Source organism: Saccopteryx bilineata, chromosome 5, assembly GCF_036850765.1.
Source record: "Saccopteryx bilineata isolate mSacBil1 chromosome 5, mSacBil1_pri_phased_curated, whole genome shotgun sequence".
Lineage (NCBI taxonomy): Eukaryota > Metazoa > Chordata > Mammalia > Chiroptera > Emballonuridae > Saccopteryx > Saccopteryx bilineata.
The window spans coordinates 136,981,299-136,997,792 of NC_089494.1; the positions used below are offsets into that span (position 1 = coordinate 136,981,299).

Here is a 16,494-nt window from a genome sequence, read left to right on the forward strand (position 1 = left end):
GGGAGATGGGGCGGGCTGGAGCGGCCGTGCGCCTCGGGGCGGTCACTCGGCTGGCCCACAGCAGCGCGGACTTGCCCCTGACGCTCGCGCGCGGCGAGCGGAGACTCCCGGCCGCCGGGACCCGGGAGGTGAGCTACAGGCTTTGTCAGACTGTGGCAGCCGCAGGGCCTGGCAGTGCACGGACTGCGATTTCTACTTTCTCTCCTAACACCTTCGCAGCCTCTGAAATGGTTCCTCGAAACCCCAAAAGGGGCGGGCGTGGAAGGGCTCCGAGCTCCAGGCTCGCAGCCGTGATGCGGAAGAGGACCATACCGACGGCGGGCTTCGCGAAGCCTGGCATTCCAGTGCCTTTGAACTGCCCCGGCCCTGCGCGTCCCGGAGCAGGCTGGGGATGGTAGAAAGATTTAGGGGGATAGGGAGTATGTGGTGCTTTTGCCCCTGACGATACTTACACTCTAGCTCTGGAGTGTGCTTTCTCAGCCCTCACCCCACCCCAGGGACGGACGCAGGGGTTTCAGTCAACGCATCCAAGATCTAGAGAACATGAAAATCCCCGAAATCCCAGTATGCCCTGGAACTCATTAACTGGGGCTTGCGCATGCAGTCGCTCCTGTTTTCCCCAATTCCCCTTTCTTCCAACCCTTCTTTACGACTAGAGCGGGTGCTCCGAAAAGCTTTAGTTTTCCACTATGGCTGAAGACCCCGCAGGGCCCCGCGCGGATCCCGCCCCGCAGTCTGGAGTGTGCTTCTTCCAAACGAAAACAGAGGCAGAAAGGCTCGTTTAGAAATTCCTTTCCTTTGCCGCCTCGGATACACCACTATTCCTGGTTGAAGTGCCTCGGGGGCTCGATCCCACGGAGGGCAGGGATCTGACCCAGAGTATGAAGGAATAAGGGGAGCGGGTTAGCCGACTGCGGAGAGGTGCGGGTTCCTCGTCTCGACAACGCGGTACCGCTCCTCTTCCGAACCGTAGTTTCTCTCCTCCGCCGGGATCCTTCCGCCTGTTTCGGGCGGGGATCGCTCCGGGTGTGAGCGCTCCCAGCAAGTAACGTGATGCCCCTTCATCTCCTAGAACTCGAGCCCTACGGAGTTCCCGGTGACCCGGCTCCGAGGCGCTGTGGCCGCGCCGGGCGCCCCTGCCAGCCCTCACCATGAACACCATCGTCTTCGATAAACTCAACGGCACCGTGCTTTTTGAAGACCGCAGCGCTTCGGAGCGGGAGCGGGGCGGCCGGCCCTATGGCGGCGTCATGGAGAATCCCCACGCCTGCCCTGAAGTGGGCATTCCAGACGGCTCGCCCCTCAAGGACAACCTCGGCCTGAGACACCGGAGGACCGGGTATGCGCACCCTGCTGGGGCCCCGGGCCGCCTGCAGCCCAGAGTAGTAGGAGCAGTGAGCGACGCGGGCGTGAAAGTGGCAATCGGGGCGCGCGAGTTAGAGGTGCGGAGGTTCCCGGGAAGGCAGGTCTCCGCCTCCTGGTTTTGCTTATTCTCGTTTTAAGATAGTAGTTTCTCAAAATATGAGGGGATTGATTCGTTAGAACAGCTGAAAAGAGGTTTGTTGGAAATCGAAGCCACCTGGAAATGCTTCCTCAATCCCCCCATATTTGGACCTAAGGGTAGTGGGTCACCTGTCCCTCTCCGGACCGCAGTTGCAGACGCACGACTGAGAATCATGTACTGTATAAAGAACGGAGTAGGACAGGGCCAAGCAGTTGGGGCTTCCCAGGTCAGGTCAGCCCTGTGGGCTTCCCCTCTTCTGTCAAGACAAGGGTTCGTCACCGCTTTGCTGCTCGCCTTGCCTCCGCCAGGGTATCGGGAAGGTGGGCTTTGCTCAGGGCGCCCTAACCGCGCGCTGCTGGGCTGGGCTTGGCTGGGCGGTTGCCAGCCGGGAGGGGAAGGCCTCGAGCTTGCCGTGCCGGGATTCGGTTTAGCAGGGTGAAGGGCTTCTCAGGGGCGGGAGTTCGCGGGTGGGCCCAGCTGCTCAGGCTGCAGACACGTGGACGGTGGTCCCTAGCCGGTCCACCTCCCGGAGCGCGGGTTTGGGGAGGGGCGGCCGTCCTGGCCGTCTGTCTCCACCTGGAAGATTGCATAAGCTGCTTGTTCTGCGGTGCTGCTGGTTAGTAAAATAGAGATTGGGTTTCGTCAAAATGTTACTACCAGTCCTTTCGGGTGGAATTGCATTTCAAAGTGTTTAGAAGCAAAAGCCCCAGAGGCTAGCATAGGCGCTAAAGCCTCCAGGAGTAGCGCGGCTCGCGGGTGTCTGCGCGGCGACACCTCCCGGAGCCTTCTGGGAGCGCAGCGTCCAAGGATGGCTTCAAGCTGCTCATCTCTTCTTCCAAGGAATGCTTTAGAGGTCTTTTTCTTTAACTTCGTGGAACAGAGGTTTACAAACTTTTGAACTCTGCTAATATCCGGAAGAGACCCGTAGAGTGTTTTCTCCAGTACTTTTTCTTTGAAAAGTTTCTTCTTTTCCCCAGAGGATCAAAGGAAATGGAGAGAGCTCAGTGACCCAGGGCAGCGGGGAGGCTCTTCTCCCTTGCTTTATTCCCGCAGTCCGGTGGGCGACCTTTCCTTTGACCCCAGGCGATGGGAAGCTCTGAGCAGCAGGCTTGAGTTCCTTGAAAGAACATTCAAGCGCCTGCAGCAACCTCTCCCCAGCCCAACAGGCCCGGGCCAGTATAGGAAGGCGCACTGCGGTCGGGCGAGGGAAGGGTGACAGCTCTGCAGCACAGATCTGTAGTTTGAATAACTGCTTCCTTCAAATCACCTAAGCCTCTAACCTCGGGTTACTGACTTCAAGATATCCCCCTTTTCAATATTAATTTAGGGTCCTCCACTGTCACGTGACTCCTGTGCGACGACCAGGCCATTTCCGAGGGAGATACCAAGGAAAGGATACTCGCACTCAGAAATTGTGTGGCTCCCCTACCTCAACCTCGGACTCGCGGGGCGGGTGCGCGGGACTGGGCTGGGTACTCTGGGGTGCCCAGCGGGGGCTCGGCGACCGCTGAAATGCGTCCCGGCGGGAGGGATCCTTGCGGGCTGCACACAGCGCAACTTACTGGGGCCTTCTCCTTTTCCGGTGTCCCAGGGCCCGTCAGAACGGCGGGAAGGTGAGGCACAAGCGACAGGCCCTGCAAGACATGGCGCGGCCCCTCAAACAGTGGCTTTACAAGCACCGTGACAATCCGTACCCCACCAAGACGGAGAAGATACTCTTGGCGCTCGGCTCGCAGATGACGCTAGTGCAGGTAACCTGGACCCACCAAGCCCCTGATTCTGCTCCTGGTGAGGGTTGAGGAGCGGGCACGCTTCGTGTTTGTGCTAGTCTCCACCTGGCACTGCGCCCTAGAGAAGGATGGCACCGAGAAAGACCAGCCGGACGTTTTGGCTCCTGCTGATGAGGATGATGAGGGGTTGGCCCAGGGACAGAGTTGTGTTCTGGGAAGTTCTGGGTCTCCTTTCAGTCCCACCTACCATTTCGTGGCTAATGTTCATTCCGGGAGGGATCGCATGGTGTTCTGTTAGGGAGGGCGGTGGAAAGGCAGCTGCAGAGTTAGGTGTCTGGGAATCTGGACTCTTGGACCTTATAGAACTGGATATCGATGGGACTACTCGCGGTGATTTTCCGACTGGAATGTGCGTCAGACTCGCCTGGAAGACTTGTGGAAACAAATTGCTGGGTTGCTGCTTCAATAGGAGGTCTGGGGTGGGGCCCATGATTTGCATTTTTAACAAGTTCTAGGGTGACGCTGAAGCCCTGGACCACACTTTGAGAACCAACTATAGGGTAACTTTTTTTTTTTTAAGCATTATTGACAGATCTAGGAGTGGGTTGGAAGGCAAGAAGAGTTTTGTTGTTGTAGTTTGGGTTGTTTTGTTTGTTTGTTTGTTTGTTTTTTTAAAAGAAGCATCCTGGGCATTAGTTAGAATACACTAATTTCCCTGATGGTATCTTTCTACTGGGGTTAAGAAGAGGCAGATTTCAAATAGTTTGATTACTTGTCAAATGTAGAAATGGTGCCAAGTTTTTTTCCTCTCTAGTGGACAACACTATATTTGACTTGGTTTTATCCTCTACATAATCTTATTTGATAGTCATAAAAACATAGGTAAAGAAGTTACTTTGAGCATTTTGCAGATGATGTAACCAAGCCACGTGAAGGTTATGTGTTAGTAAGGGTAGGTAGGCCTAGAAATAATGCAACTCCAGATCAAGTGCTCTTTCCATCACACCACTTTTCTTTAATAATATAATGACAGGAACTTTTGTAAATGCAAACAGAACCCATGTATTCAAAAAAGGAGGAGACTCTGAATGAGCTAAGTTTCATTCATTATAATAGCACTACATCACTGTGTTTGTGACATTTTGGTATCCCATTATACAGTAAGGGAGAACCCCCCCCCCAAAAAAAAACAATATTTAACTATTAGGTAAAATAAAAATTGCTTTCAAGAGTATTTAAATTTTTATTTAAGAATTACTGGAAATTTTGACACAGCATGAAAGTTGAGTTGTATTCAGGTGTATTAAAACTATAATTTGTCTAGTTATTTTCAGAATACAATTGTAGAGGAAAAAAATCTGTTTTGCTTCATATTAACAAGCAATAGTATTAATATGGATTTCTTGCAGCACTGGAGAGGAAAATTAATTCAGTGTTTTTGGCTTACTATCTGTTTAACATAAAACTATGTCACTTTCAGTGATTTACAAAAGTAGTTTCTAAATAAATTATTCCAGTCAGAAAAACTTGACTTAAGAAAATAAATATATATGTTCAAATTTCAGTTTAAACAGGTGGGCTATTTATTTTGAAAATATACTAATTTATAGAGATATGTGAATATTTCACAATGATTTAGCAATTAAACATTAGATTATTTTGGTCGATTACATAGTTCCATATCTAGTGCTTACCATTCTCTTATATAATAGCAAAAATATTTATGACATGCTTAGAACTTATAATTTTTAATTATAAAAAGTAACATTTGTCCTTGGCAGAGACACTTAAATTTTCATGTGCAATGGTTTTGTAAACTGCAATACAAGTAACTTTTCATTTTAATACAAAATCAAATCATTTTTCTACCTGTAATGATAGTTGAAATGCAAATAACAATTCTTTTTGCCATAAGATCCTGGTAAGACTTTACATTTTTTAATTTACATGAAGTACATGAAGTTTTCATCCATGTAATGAAAACTTCTCATTACAGTTTCTTTCTCTTACTCTAGTCTTCCGAAAATAAAAATGCACAAAACTGTGTCATTTTAAATAGGGCAAAAGTAATTATTTGTAATAATACATGATTCTTGTGTAATGATTTTTAATTTTGTAGTATATGAAGTTTGTTTCTGGAACTTTAAAATAAATGGAAAAAAATAAAAGTCTATACTACAAGCAAGAGACTTTATATATAATCCGATTTTGGGTTCAATTATTTTCAATTAGGCGTAAGGGATATCTATGTAAGGAAAGAAATATGAGTGAGTATACACACACATCTATATATGAGGTGTTTGTAAAAGTCAGGCATATATTAACAGCCAAACCAAATTCTGACTCCATGGGAAACCAAATAAATTATGCAAGTACTTGACACTTCAGGGGGAAAAAATACAAAGCCATAATCTGAATAATGCTTTTGATCCCTGCAAATTAGACCCCTATTTAATGAGTCAGGTTCTCCTGCTGAATAAATTTCTCCTGTGGAGTCAGGCTTTTTGAGAAGAGTGATCATGTCTTAGTCATTTTCATATCTCTATAAAATCAGTTTAGAAATAGCCTATATTACACTTCAGCAAACCTATAGTGAACTAGCATTACCTGTTAAGAAAGTAAAAAGATTCTAATGAGGAAATACCACTATAATCACCATGTGGATTTCCAAAACACCCTTCTGAAAGCTAAAGAGTGTCTTCAAATCTGATTAAGATTTGAAATCCATTCCATTATAGGGAATACACAGCGGGCAGTTCCCTATCTTTAATGCTATATGATGGTCCTACAAAACAGTCAAGAGTATAACTAATTTTATTATTTTCAATATATATGGAAATATGTTCTATTTTTGTCTGTAAATAAAGATGGAATCTTCCCCTTTCTGGTTTTAAACTCCTATTTCTTGTTTATTGTAACACCTATCTCTGTTTCTCATGATTTATATTAATAAGTTGTTAGCATAACATTTATTCCTTAACTATAAGACTATCTTACATTTTGATAATTTCTTTTACATTTAACATTTTCCTTTTGATGTGTCAAATTGTCAAACTTTTCATAAGAAGCATTTTTGCCTCATTTTGTTACTCTGAAGTTAATAAGGAGAGGTATAAACCTGCTCAGCAATCTCCATTAAGTCCAGAAACAAAAAGCTGAAACTTTAGTGGAAAGAATATTTTTAGGACCACAAAGGTGTTTGTTTGTTTTTTCTGATAAATAGAAGCACTAAGAACATTAATAGGCGCCTATTTTATTTATCCCTGAAAAATGAAGTAGAAAGAATTATTTACGAAACTTTCACTACTAGACTTGGTAACTTTCGCCTTGCACTAGACTTGGCAAGGCTTGGCAACTTGCCTTAATGTGCTATTAATGTGCTATGTTTGACTCTCATTTGCATTATTAATCTGGCATCTTACTTCCTAATGAGATATAAGCATTTTTACAAAATTAACAGGCAGATGATTGGTGTGGGTGGGTTTTGACTCTGATCAACCAACATTTTCCATTGTGCTTGGTTTCTATGGCTGACCATTATTGAAACACTATAAAAATATACTCTCTACTCTCAAAACATAAACAGATTTATTGTGGAATAATATAAACTAGCATACAATTTTGGTTTTGTATTATTGTAAAAGATAGATCTTATCAAAGATTCATTGCCTTTAAAGAATGTTTTTGCTGTTGTTGAGTTTTTAAAAAGGAAAGTAGAGGCTGTATCTGATTTTACTATTTTCCATTGTTTAGCTGTGTGTATTTTAAAATATATTTATATAGTTTTCTAGATTAGAAGAGTGAAATATCTCCTTGGGATGATTTCTTTCATGATCACAATGCAGAGTGCAGGGCAGAGGATGTTTGAGGTTACAGTTTAACGATTGGATGTTAATGCTTCCTCCTCTTATAGTAGAACTTTCAAATTTCTAGGATATGTCCATGCACCATATGGTTAAAACTGCTATGGTTGCAAGGTTTTGCCTCTGGTACATAGCTCTATTTTTGCTTGGTTTGAGTGCAAAGGATTATAGCAACTGTTAAATATTCAACCAAGTCTCAGGAAAGGTCCTTCTACATTATTACAAGTGTTACACCACATGGTGTGGAAATGAGGTGCTCAATACTTCAGTTGAGTAACCCAGAAAAAGTTTGTTAGTTCTGTGTGTTCACAGATGGACAGATGCCAACATATCCCTTTGGGTTTGCTGTAATGATTGCTCGGTCAATATGATGAATGTAAACACCTCAGTTAGAGTAGGATGAAAATTACTTCATTTTCTCTTCCAGCATTTAGATATTTAGTTCTCTAAGCATTTACTATAAAATAGAGTTTTTAAAGCTCTGAGTTTGACATTAAAATGCTGTTTCTCCAGAACTAACCTTGGAAAGGAGGCCTGTTTCATGTAAAATAGAATTTAAAGAGAATTTGAATAATAAACGGAAGTAACTCATAATGAGTTAAAGGTAGAAAACTTGAACTGATATTTTTAACTTCAGTGAAACAGATGGCATTTGCATTAATTCATCAAAAAAAATTGGAAAACAATGTTTATGTGGATCTGTTAACCAACTATTTGTCTGTCTGTTGGCACAACTTAATGCAAGTATATAGTAAAGCCTCAGACTGTATCCAGCCCTTTGGTTGTGCTGTAAACCTCTGATAATAAAATATTGGCAGAGTAAATATATTAGGCAGATTGAGTGCTTGTTAAACTTATAAAATCAGTTTAGAAACAGCCTATATTAGACATCAGCAAAGCTTTCTGGAAACTCTAATATACTATGGGTATATAAATGATATACATATAATTTTATATAAAATTATATATAACTGTATATATATTAATATACTATGGAAATATAAAACAAAAAAAAGGATATGACCCTTATATAAAAAAACCAGGTGGTTCCACCATGATATTAAAAGGTCCCCATTTTTCTTTGTTAAAATTATAGTATATTAAAGTTTATTAAAATTAGAAGGCCATTGCATTTTATTTCATGTATTTTTAATTTTATTTTATTGGGGTGATACTGGTTTACATAATTATACGGGATTCAAGTACCCAATGCTACAACACATGTCTATACACCGTGCTGTGTGTTCACCCCCCCCCCAAGTCAAGTCTCTGTCCATCACCACTATCCCCCTACCCTTCTCCATTTCTCTCATTCCCACCCTCAGCAATCACCACAGGGTTGTCCATGTCCATAAGGGTTTTTGTTCCTCTATCCCTCTGTCAGGAGGTGGGTTGTTTGGGTGAGGGAATTCAAGGAAAAGGCCATTGCATTTTAATAAAAATATGAAGAGATTTATAAGAACTGGATTTTATACTGTATGATTTAAGGTTAGAATTAAGGTTAAGAATTAAGGTTACTTAAAATTTAAAGTGTCTGAATTATATGATGTGCAGTAAAGAGAGTAACGAAGAGTTTTGGACTTGGATTCTGATAGATTTGTGGCATAGGCCTAGGGGAAGGTTCAGTGTGCCCTCCGTCGTGAGAGGGGCAGAAAAGGCCATAAGCACACATATCTGATTGCTAGAGAGAGCAGTGGTTGAGAGCAGGAGGAGCGTTAGCACCAGCTGTGAAGGGAGTTATCACTGTTGTAGGTCAGTGTGGCTGTAGTCACAGATCTTAGTTTCGAGGGTTAACAAAGATGTTAGGAATCATCTAATGCATTTTATAGATGAAGGGTTTGAAATTCAGAAAAGTGGGTGATTTATTCAAATTCACACAGCATGTTTTTGGAAAATTCAGGACAAGAAACCAGGTCTCTTTCTGTTATGCCACAGTAACAGAATAATATAGGACACTTGTCAGGATTTGAAGAAGTTAAGTGATTAAATCATAATGGTGCATCATCACTTGCATTTAATGGTGGTTGTTAAGATCCATTCAACTGGACAGAATAAAAGTTCAGAAAAAGAATGTTCTAAAATTCCTAGTTAGTAGTGACAATGACTTGGACAAACACTTTGGCCATGACTTGGACGATAGAGGTTTGAGAAATGTAGTGAAAAAATGGACCAGGCATTTTGTGCTTCCATAGTGATAACCTGTGGGTCACAGTTAATTATGTATAAATTTTTACTGTTGGTCCTTCTGTGTGTGCATGGGACACAGTTTATCCATTCTGAGCACTTACTACCGTGGCTAAAGCACCAAGAGCATCTTGATATATGCTTGTTGAATGAGTAGTCCCAGAAGTTGTCTATCTATAGGTTGGACAAGATTGAGAATTTGAAGTCAGACTGAATCATAAGTAATCATAGAACAACTTGACAGGAAATTTTGATGAAAACTAAGACTTCTGAAGTGCCGTGGGGACATATTACTTCACTGCACATAAGTTATCATTGCTTAAGACCCAAAGGCCATAATATTGAATATATACATAAAACATGACATATTTTGTGCACATATGTAAATAAACTGGGAAAAACTACCATAGGGACGAGAAAAAAAACTGTAGCTTTGTTTTTTGTTTTCAAAAAGTAGGAATCACCACAGGTCCATTCAAAGGTAGGGCTTGAAAAATATGCAAAAATAGTGTATTTATAGTATAAATCTAAAAAGAAAAGGAATGTCCACAGAAACTGTTATGGCTATGTGGGGTCATGTTTCTGAAACAAATTGGTAGAAAGATGTAATTCTCTTTCGTATTTCATTCTTGTAAAGGCAAATATCAGCCCCTCAGATTTATATATATATATATATTCTGAGGATATAGCTTCAGGTACCATTTAGCTTCTAGAAATTCAGTAGCATCTTATAAAAAAGGAAAACAATGGAAATGACTGTTCTTTGTTTTGCCGTGTGTTTCTGTGGAAACACTTGACGTTCAGCTTAAAGCTGGATGTTATTTGGCCTTTTCTCCCTCTACTTGTCTATCTCTGTATTGCCAGCTCCTCTTTTATCATTCTGCATCCTTAATCACTGGGGGTTTCCATTGGTCCTTAACCATCTTTTCATTTTACCTACTCCCACAACTTCAGCTATCACCTCCATGCATCTTCCTCACTCTTAAGTGTCAGGTGCCATTCCTATTTTCTTGCTGCATATCTCTCCTGTATGCTTATCTAGTACCTCCAACTAAACATGCCCCAAAAGGAGCATATTAGTACTTCCCACTTTCTTTCTCAAAATGGCACCGTCCTTCTCCCTATATGCAGATTTGATCATTCAATCATCTTTAACTCGCCTCTCTTCTTTACCAATCACAGTGTCTCTGCAATTTGACTTACTGTATCTTTGTTCCTGTGTCTCCTTTATTGGGGACATAGTTCCCTACCCATTATCCCTGACATTTTCCTTCAAAGCTGAAAATTTCCTTAAATTTTTCATGAAGTCTCGAGTCACATATTTTTCTTTGGAAACCTGTATCATTTTATTTTAATGCATATTAAGCTATTCTTCCCATTCTTTCCTATTTTGGACTTTTTGTATACTCTCTTACCTCTCTTATAAGAAGGAAGATTTGATGGCAAAGCATCTTGATTGTTTTAATTCCCAGAATACAGTAAGTGCTCAATCTCTGTAGTAAGCACTCAGCATGTTGTTTGAATGAATGAATGAATGAATGAATAAGTGGAATGAGTGTCCAGTGCTGTTATGCCCTGAGAATATTTCGTGATCAGAGATAGTGGGAGAGGCTTAGGTCCTTTATGGAATGTCATTGTACGATGGGTAATTTTTTATGCTTCATTAATTGAAAAATAATACTTTTTTAGGTGTCAAATTGGTTTGCTAATGCAAGACGTCGACTTAAGAATACTGTTCGACAGCCAGATTTAAGCTGGGCTTTAAGAATAAAGTTGTACAACAAGTATGTTCAAGGAAATGCTGAGCGGCTCAGTGTAAGCAGTGATGATTCGTGTTCCGAAGGTTTGTTTGTTATTTTTATTTTGTTTTCTTGCCTCTGCCTCTGTAATAAGTTCGACTCAATTGCTATTTTTAAGTCAATCCCTCAAAATATGATGGTGCTGTAATGGTTCTTTTTTTACTTTTACAATACTATAACTTGACCATGACTGTTTCCTCTTGTTTAATTTATTGTGTATCACAATAACATTTTCTGTAAAATTCATTAAAATTAAAATACCATAGGGAGAGATCACATAGATTCCTACTTTACTCTGCCTAGAAATTAATCTTGATTATCAAAGATAAATTGATACACTTTAAATATTCCTTTTTTACATATATTTTTAATGATTCAATCTAGCAGTTGGGTGGCTGGGAAAGCATGTGCAGTTCCTACCTAGCGATACTTTTCCTTCTTAGATGGAGAAAACCCTCCAAGAGGCCACATGAACGAAGGGTGCTATAATAATCCAGTTCACCGTCCTGTGATTAAAAGTGAGAGCTCAGTGATAAAGGCTGGAGTGAGGCCAGAGTCACGGGCCAGTGAGGACTACGTATCACCCCCAAAATACAAGAGCAGCTTATTGAACCGTTACCTTAACGACTCTTTGAGACACGTCATGGCCACAAATGCTGCCATGATGGGAAAGACAAGGCAACGAAACCATTCGGGATCTTTTAGTTCCAATGAATTTGAGGAAGAAGTAGTGTCTCCTTCGTCATCTGAAACCGAAGGCAACTTTGTCTATCGCACAGGTAAGTCTATGCTTTTTCTGGTACCTTGTTTAAAATTATTAAAACTTCAGCAGAGGCATTTATTTCAACAGGTATAAAAGCATAATTTTCTTTTTTTTGCTTTTGCATCAGATTATTCACATATTGTCCATAATTAGGTATTAAAGCTTTCATTTTGTTTTTAATTACCAGAGATGCTCATAGTAAATGATGGGAAATTTTCATTCTTAGTAACAATGATACGAATTTTTATCCTTTTAAAAAAATTTTTTTTTGGCCTGACCTTTGGTGGCACAGTGGGTAAAGCATCGTCTTGGAACGCTGAGGTCACCAGTTTGCAACTCTGGGCTTGCCCGGTCAAGGTACATATGGGAGTTGAGGGTTCCTGCTTCTCCTCCTTTTCTCTCTCTTCTCTCCTCTCTAAAATGAATACATAAAAACCTAAAACAGCTTTTTAAATAATCCTAAAGAAAATTTTTTTTTATAGGAAAGCAATCAATGAACAACTAAAGTCCCGCAACAAATTGATGCTTCTCATCTCTCTTCCTTCCTGTCTGTCTGTCCCTTGCTCTCTCTCTTTCTCTCTCACTAAAGAAAAAAAAAAATTATTGATTTGAGAGAGAGAGAAGAAAGTAGAGGGAGAGAGAGAAAAGAATCAATTCCTTGTTCCACTTAGGTGTTTTATTCAGTTGTGTACTCATTGATTGCCATTGTGTGTGCCCTGACTGGGGATCAAACCCACAACTTCTGGGTGCCATGACAATGCTCTATCCATTGAACAACCCAGCCAAGGTTAAGGATTTCTAGTCTTAATAATAATTTTTAATCTTACTGATAAACATAATTATATATATATATATATATGCCTTTATGAATAAATTATAATGGAGGAGTGTCCTGGATCCCATAATTAGACATGGAAATACTTTGTATAAAATTGATGTTTATATCAATTAGCATGGGTCTCAAGACTTTGTGATGCAAAAATATAGGCCTGGCTTAAATTGCTTTGGAAATTTTATTTTTATTTCAGAAATAATAAATCGATTCCTATTTGTCCAAAACATTCAGGTGAAGTTGTGAGTTTGGTAAAATTTTCTATCTTGACTTTAGTTCCCAGAGAGCTTTGATCATAAAGGGTATTTGAGCAAATATCCCCAGAACAAAGGATATGTGTGGCCTGGAGCAGATGTAAATACAGTTCCTGTCCTGAAAGTGCCAACAAATGAGGTTTGGCAATGTTAGAGCTGAAGATAACTTCAAAAAGCATCCAGTCCAGCCATATTTTGTCATAAATGAGAAACTCTAGGCCAAGAACTCACAGCTAGTCTATTCTTGTCCAGATCAATAGTGCAACTGAGCCAGCGCAACAGGTAGGGCAGATGTAACTACTATTAGACTACTGTTACTGTTATTATTACACATACTAATGTAACTACTTCTCAGCATCACTGTTATTATTACACATGCTGCCACCATCATTCATTGGGTAATTACGATGTGCTTGGCTCTATGTTAAATGCTACACAAATGACTACATTTAGTCCTTAGTATACCAAAGAGCCTGATATGTCACCCATAGGACTCTAGAAAGGAATTTAAATTTGGTTTGTTTAATATACCCTTCAGATTATCTGGCCAAAAATATGATCTTCAAGTGTCTGCAAATGTGTACAAGATTCATTATCTCTGAGGATTCACAGAAAAATCTCAATATACTCTAATGACTTAATCTCATTTTTGTTTGCGTCTCCAATTTCAACAATGAAAATATTTTTAAACAATTTGAAATACAAAAATAGTTTTGTAAATAATGATTGGGTCTAGGAAGAAGTAAAAGATGCAATAAAAGACTATTTGGCTAATAACAAGCATTTAAAACTACATATACAAACATCTAACTAGTATGACCAGAATAGAACTTGGAAGTAATGTAGAACTTTAAGAATATTAATTTACAGGAAAAGAAAAATAAGTTATTCAGATAGAGATAATTGAAAAGAATTTTTTTTAAAAAAGGTAAAATTGGAAAGCTGAAAAGGATAAATAAATCAAGAGTTGACTCTTGATTGAAAGCAATAATAAAAGAAATTAGCAAAAAATGACACGTTAGAGTTGGAAATGAGACAGGAGGAATAGCAATCAATATATAGGTATTAAAAATATGAAAAAAATTATAATGAAAATTATAATCTTGTGAACAATTGTTAACAAGATACTGACTACAAATGTATAGTTGAAATGAATTTGTATTATCCACATAGATTAAATTATAAACTTATAGTGAGAAAAGTTTTAAATCATCACTAATTCAGAAAAAATTATGGTTTTTAGTAAATCCAGTTCCCAAAACATATTAACTTGATAGACTCACTGAATTTCTTTCAAACTTTGAAGAAATAGTTGACTCCCATGCTTTATACATTTTTATGTGTGAACCATATGAAAATATGGGAAATATCTCAGTTTTTTAGAATGTGAGTGTTTTCCCAATCTCAAACTAAATTAAGGTAGCATAAAAGTCAAATTTTTTATTTATGATTCTGATACTATGAAACAACATGAAAAATATTGATAATGTGATGGTAAGTGAAAAACAGGTAAAATTGTGGAAACATTGAATACAATTATAGCAATGCAAATGTGTATAGACAAAAACAGAAATAAAGATTTTTGGAAACTTTGAAAATTAATCTTGATGAGGTAATTGAAGGTCTACTATTATTTTAAAATTTCTTATAAATTTCTTTCTGTTACCCAGTAAAAACAAGGTCATATGTCTAGGAAATTTACCCAGTGTAATGACACTTCTGAAAATGCATGCTTTTTTCAGAGGTAACAAAATTAAAAATCAAAGCAGGAATAGCATGCCTCTGTAGTTGATGCTTTTCAAAGTTAAATATCTTGGCCATTTATTTTTATTAAAGCATTCCAATGGACTATTCATTTTCCAAGTTCTATTTTTAACTAAAAATGTATTTTTTTAGTTGTGCAAGCAATGAGAATGCAGCCTAGACACGTAAACTTCTGGTTTTCCATGCATGTTTATAAACTTGAAAAGAACGGAATACATTTTTTGGTTTTGTGGATGAAGAATTAGGAAAGACAGGTGGTGTAACACTGGTTTGTTAAATTTTATACCGAAACAATACATGGCTGTCTTGCCCGGGAACCAAGCGACACCACCACGGCCATGTGACTGGGTCAGCACTCACACACGTGCACTGTGGGACAGGGGCTTGCAATAAATATTTTTCAAGCAACTGCGGTGGTTTTCGCTGGCATACGGACTTACTCCGAATTCTTTCAATTCTTTCTGGCTATATCTTTCTTTCCTCACCTAAATGGAAATCTTCTGCCTGCTCTTTACACCACACCCTTTCCCAGTTCTATAGTAGTACAAAAATGTCAACTCAAAAATTTTTTTCCAGTAGTCAATCACCTTTAAATACAATTTAATAGTTAATCTGTGCTAAGAAATTTATTTCCCATTCATTTTTGTAAAAGAGTTGCTATTCCATGAGGCATTTTAAAGAAATTGGTGTATGTAAGGATAATGTATCACTGAATTTCATTTCACTGGTTCTTGTTAAGTTTCAGCAAGGAGAAGCCCTAAAGATTATAAAGTAGTAATTCTAATTACTAGATACCATCAAAGTAGATACAGACATGTTATCATTGATTTTATGCATTAAACATTTCTCTGTAATCCTCAGTCTTCTGCATCATGCAGAAAAAATGTCCTTTTTTAGAGGGACAGAGTAAATATTGATTATTTATATAACTCAGTAAATATTAGTTAAAACATTTCTGACAGCAGCAATATACCACCAGAATTGATCAGAATTATAAGGTCTTTGCTTTAAAATACAATTAAGTAATACTCAAGAAAATGTATTTATTTATTTATTTTTAATTGAGTTTATTGGGGTGACATTGGTTCATAAAACTGTACAGATTTCAAGTGTACAACTCACTATAACACAACATGCACATTGCATCATGTGCCCATCACTGCAAAGTCTCTTTCCATCCCCATTCCCCACCCCTTAGCCTGCACCCCCCTTTCCCACTGCCTATAACACACTGTTGTCTGTGTCTATATGTTATTTATATGTTTTTTTAGCTAATCCCTTCATTTTCTTTCATCCTAATTACTAGTCCAGCCTTCTACTCCCCTTCTGATAGCTGTCAGTAAGTTCCCTGTGTCCATGCCTCATTTATATTTTATTAGTTTATTTTGTTCCTTAGATTTCACATAAGTGAGGTCATATGGTATTTGTCTTTCTCTCACTGGCTCATTTCACTTAGCATAATAATCTCCAGGATTATAATAATCTCCAACCATGCTGTTGCAAAGGTAAGGTAAGATTTCCTCCTTTTTATGGCCGCATAGTATTCCATTGTATAAATGTACCACAGCTTTTTTATCCACTCATCTGGCTGTTTCCAGATCTTAGCTATTGTAAATAACACGACCATGAACAGAGGGGTGAATATATTTTTTCGATTTAGTGTTTCAGAATTCGTAGGTTATGTTTCCAGAGTGAGATGCTGGGTCATGAGGCAGTTGCATTTTTAATTTTTTTGAGATAACTATATGGCTTTCCACAGTGGCTGCACGAGTCTGCATTCCCACCAGCAGTGCAAAAGGGG

At 39.3% G+C, this 16,494-nt stretch overlaps 1 protein-coding gene across 1 annotated transcript in view; it reads left to right on the forward strand.

Moving 5' to 3' along the window:
* Positions 1-1,086: 1,086 nt before the first annotated feature.
* Positions 1,087-16,494, forward strand: part of MKX (mohawk homeobox) — a 75,921-nt gene continuing 60,513 nt past the window's right edge. The window contains exons 1-4 of the mRNA XM_066280745.1: positions 1,087-1,339; positions 3,096-3,255; positions 10,971-11,124; positions 11,524-11,859. Of these exons, the coding sequence (XP_066136842.1) occupies positions 1,152-1,339; positions 3,096-3,255; positions 10,971-11,124; positions 11,524-11,859 (838 nt within the window). The 5' untranslated portion in view covers positions 1,087-1,151. The remainder of the gene's footprint in view (positions 1,340-3,095; positions 3,256-10,970; positions 11,125-11,523; positions 11,860-16,494) is intronic.